General features: G+C 50.2%; 1 protein-coding gene across 1 annotated transcript; it reads right to left on the bottom strand.

The window, feature by feature from the left end:
* Positions 1-926: 926 nt before the first annotated feature.
* KRTDAP (keratinocyte differentiation associated protein) lies at positions 927-3,862 on the bottom strand. The gene is made up of 6 exons (XM_058530938.1): positions 3,776-3,862; positions 2,437-2,475; positions 2,299-2,340; positions 2,072-2,116; positions 1,342-1,389; positions 927-1,064 (listed from the first exon to the last, which is right to left on the bottom strand). Exons 1-6 carry the CDS (start codon positions 3,860-3,862, stop codon positions 1,026-1,028), a joined length of 300 nt encoding a protein of 99 aa, XP_058386921.1. The 3' UTR covers positions 927-1,025.
* Between the last annotated feature and the right edge of the window lie 833 nt (positions 3,863-4,695).

Here is a 4,695-nt window from a genome sequence, read left to right as displayed (position 1 = left end):
ATTGAAAAGTTAGGGCCTTGCTCTGGATTAGGCTTTGGCTTAAGGGAATGTTGTGGCTGGTTTGATCTTCTATCCAGACCACTAAAACTTTCTCCGTATCAGCAATAAGGCTGTTTCTCTTTTTTATCATTTGTTTGTTCACTGGAGTAGCACTTTTAATTTCCTTCAAGAACTTTCCCTTTGCATTCATAACTTGGCTGTTTGGCACAAGAGGCCCAGCTTTCAGCCTATCTCAGCTTTGGGCATGCCTTCCTCACTAAGCTTAATCATTTCTAGCTTTTGATTTAAAGTGAGAGACCTGTGACTCTTCCTCTTACTTGAACACTTAGAGGCCATTGTGCGGTTATTAATTGGCCTGACTTCAGTATTTTTGTGTCTCAGGGAATAGGGAGGCCCGAGGAGACGGAGAGAGTCGGGGTAATGGCCAGTTGGTAGAGCAGACAGAACACACACGACCTTTATTGATTAAGTTCCCTGTCTTATATGCGTGTGGTTCGTGGCACCCCAAAACAAACAATAGTAACACCAAAGATCACCGACCACAGATCACCATAACAAATATAATAATAATGAAAAACTTTGAAATAGTCTGAGAATTACCAAAACGCGACACAGAGACACGAAGTGAGCAAATGCTGTTGGAAAAATGGCGCCAATAGACTTGCTCGACACAGGGTTGCCATGAAACTTCAATTTGTAAAAAATACAATATCTGCAAAGTGCAATAAAGTGAAGTGCACTGAAACGGGGTATGCCTGTACATCCTGCCCACTTCCTCCTGTCTCACTACTTACCACCCTCTCAGAATTCAAGATTTCTGCCCAGCAGCCTTGGAGCCCACTCCGTCTTAATTCCTTTCTAGAGCCCAGTAGGATGAGGACAGAGACGCAGCTGCGGGAGCTGTTTGGTTGGGAAACATTTTATTGGAGTTATTGAGCCAGGAGAGTGATCGTAGGCTGGTGGTTAGATCCCACACTACCCCCTCTCCTGGGGGTGTCGGTGGTGCTGGGTCTTGATGAGAAGGGTTACTGGGCATCAGGAGCTGCATTTCTCAGTCCTCTCAGCTGCAGGGAGAGAGGGTTAGATTGGGGCCCTCGGGTGCAGGGAGCTGGAGTCCCCCATAAGGACGCGCAGGGTAGAACGGGGCACCATGGAAAGGAATGTCTGCCACAGTCTAAGTTCCCGTCTTCCTCTAGATAGAGTAGCTGAGATTTCCCTGAGTTTTGGTGGAAAGAAGGTTTATCCTCCTTTCAGTGTCCCCACTCTCCCTCCCAGACCCTCTCCTCTGCCTCTTTCCTTGCCCCCAACCTCCAAATCCTCCTAATGCCCACCACCTCTTACCTTAGGAAAGGCATCCCAGTTGAGGAAAGGCAGTTTCCTTTTGATAGACTACAATAGAGAAAGAGAACAAGAGCACTGTGACAGGTCGGGGGAGCACGGCACGGCGAGCACTCACTAATGAACTCTCATAGCGGCTATGACGTTAGTATCTTATGATCACAGAAAGAATGGATGTTTCCTGAGCCCGTATTCTGTGTCTGCCTTGTACTAACTGCTCTACAGGCATGATTCCATTTGGTCTTCACAGAAACCTTTCGGGGTACATACTGTCATCATCCCCACATCACAGATGAGGAAACTGAGGCTCAGAGAACTGAAGACATGTGCCTGACGGCACAGGGCGAGTGTGTGCAGAGTCGTGCAGTGCGAGCTCTCACCCTGCTCTGTCACTGACCTAGCCTCCTGAGTTTGGGTGGACCGCCCAACTGAGGGCCTCAGTTTCTCCATAGGGGATGTGAGGATTCAAATAAACTCTTGACTGATGAAGTTCTTCCTTTTCTGGAATTGTCTTTGTGGTCCTGCACCCCCACTGCCGTGTTAGGCAAATAGGGTATAGCCATGACAGCCTTCTGGGGAAACTTCCTTCTGTTGACAACATAGTGGGCAGCATCCAAGCAGGGCAGTTACTTTCTCCCAAAATTCCGGAAGGAACCACAAGGGCTAGAGCTCGAATGTGTTGCCACTACCCTGGAAAGACTGCCGAGCGGGTGAAGGGTGCCCAAGCCCTTACCTCGACGAGAGCGTGCCAGTTCAGGAACTCCTCGGGCTTGAAAGCCTGCGGGGAGAGAGACACCCAGAGAGGGTAAGTTCTGGGGAAGACAGAGCTGAGTCCCTAGCCCTCTGGAAGAGGTGCAAGGACCATGGCAGCTTTGCAAGCTCTCTATGGAGGCATCAATTCCCCTTGGGATAGGAGATTTGTGGACATTTGTGGGGGCCACACCAGAGAAGTGTACTTACAGCTCGCAACTTGTCGATGTTCAGGAACTGAGTGTTAAAGGCCTAGGCAGAGAAGCAAGATGTTAAGAAAGTGACTAAGGAGCATGGAGAGATAGGGGACAGACTCCTCTCCGGAGTGGGGGAAAACAGGTTGTTTACCTCGGGTCCTGCCGCATAATTCCCAATGGTGGTTTCTTCCTGGAGAGTGAGGGGAGAAAGGAGCCAGATGATCACATGATGGCAAGTCCCTCTCCCCGAACCCTCTCAGCCAGCTCTGCCTCCCTGCACAGGCCAGTGCCTGAGAGTGGCATGTGTAGGACAGAGGTGAAAACCCAGGCCTGCATCCACTGTAGGCAGCAGCCAGAGAGGGAGGAGAAAGAGGACTCCTCCTGAGAAAAAGGAGCTGGTGTGGCTCTGCAGTGACTGGGGTGTCCCTGAGACACGCAGGCCTAGCCCCTGGAGCTGGGGTTTGTGGGGGGATTAGCATGCAGGTGGGAGCCAAGCAGCGGAGGTGCCCTGCCTGCCTTTAATTGATGCAAGCTGGTTTGCTTTGTGACTTTATTGCCACCGAGCTCGGAGTCTTCATGTCCCTCCTCTGTTTGGTAGCTCCTCCGACCTCAGCACACCCCATCTTGTCGCTCTCCCAACCTCAGCTGCCCGATCGTTGTCCCTTATTCCTTCCTTCCCACAGCAGAGGTCACAAACAAGTAGCCTCCAGGCTAGACCCCAATGTTTAGATCTCATAGTAGTTTGGCTTGTTTGTTTTTTAATTTGAATTAAACATTTTTAATTAGGAGGAATTTATAAATCAGATTTCCAATTTCTTCTGAAAATTTTAAAACTCTGGCCATGCTATACATTTTCCCCCGAGCAGCAGTCGGATGGAATAAAGACCACCCCCTTTAGATGGGCAAGTTCCCGCCACCCACCCTGAGGCCCTACCGGACCTCCTGCTCATTGACTTCACTTGCTTGGATCCTAAGCAATTGAGTCTGTGACCCCATCTTAGACTTTTAAATCCAGCATGGACATTGCTTGTCCCCTGCCTTGGGATAAGAGGGGAGAGAGGGGCCTCGGGATGCCTCCTGGCTGGAGACTGGCCCATAAGGATTCTTGCTATGCTGGGCTCCAGAGAGAGCAGGGAGCTTCCAGTCGCCCAGAAGCCATTCCCAGGGAAACAATGGAAACAAAGGTGAGACTGAACCCAGACAACCAACCTCAGTCCCTGTCTCCTCCCAGGACTCAGTTGTCTAGCCTCCACCCCCTACTTCACCATCCCTTCCAGAAATATCAGCATCTCCATCCCTACATGTCTTCCCAGGAGTGCTTCCCTTCCTTCCTCCTCTCTTCCCTTCCTCAGAGCCCCAGCTTCTCATTCAGCCCCTGATAATACCCAAAACTAAGAGCCGCTTATCCGGTAACGGACAGAAGGTAAAGAAATTGAAGAGGAAGTGAGGCAATAGATGTAAGAGCAAGAGAACCCAGGTGACGTGCTCACCTCAGAACTACCCAGGGAGGCCCCCTGAGCAGAGTGGAATGCCAGAAGAGAGAGGAGAGCCACTGCGGGAAGAGCTGGGATCTTCATGGTGCCAGGTTGGGGTGCTCTGAGGCGGGGCCTCACCACTTGCCGTTTATATTCCCAAGGAGGAGGATGTGAACAGAAATGGGATCCCCACCCTGCTGACTCACCCCCAGATCCTGTTGCCCACCCCTGAGGCTCTGGCGTGGGGAGTGGACTGTTCCCCACTTCGGATTTCTCAATTCACATTCTGCTCCAGGCACTAGGAAAGTAAGCAGTGAGGTTCTTGATGCAAATGGAGCTGGGATGGAGACAGGTTGGACCTGTCCCTCCAAGGGATTAGCAGTGGCACCCAAGGAACCTCTCCTTTTGTCTTTGTCTCTTTTCTTTATATACTTCATTCTTCTCTTATAATTCGGGCCTTTTTCCACCCTACCCAATTCTGTCTCAGCTCCCTAGACTGGCACTGAAGGACTTGCACACTGTGGCCTCAACCTGCCTTTCTAACTTTTTCTTGTTTTACTCCCTCTTGTTTTACATCCCTCACATTCTAGCCAAATTGGACTCCTTACCAAACATAGTCTTCCTTGTCCTCCTCTAAGCCTCTGTCCATGCTATTCTTTATTCCTCGGATGCCCTTCTCTCATCTCCAGTTCTCAGAACCCAACATCCATCTTGGATGAAGCTTCTTTGATTTCTCGCATCATCCCCCATTCCTCTGCCCCCCCCACGCACACACCTTTCCCTTCTTGAAATTGCCATCGCAGTTCATTCATATCTCTCCAGCATTGTACCATTGTTCTTCTGTTATTTCCCTCATAGAGTATTAAGTTCCTTGAGGTCAGGAACTGTATCTTAATCACCTTTCTATCCCCTAGCACCGTGCCTTACGCAGAGTG

Source organism: Diceros bicornis, chromosome 34 (genome assembly GCF_020826845.1).
Source record: "Diceros bicornis minor isolate mBicDic1 chromosome 34, mDicBic1.mat.cur, whole genome shotgun sequence".
Lineage (NCBI taxonomy): Eukaryota > Metazoa > Chordata > Mammalia > Perissodactyla > Rhinocerotidae > Diceros > Diceros bicornis.
The sequence above is the reverse complement of the archived record's forward strand: the minus strand, read 5'-3'. Positions and strand labels throughout refer to the sequence as shown.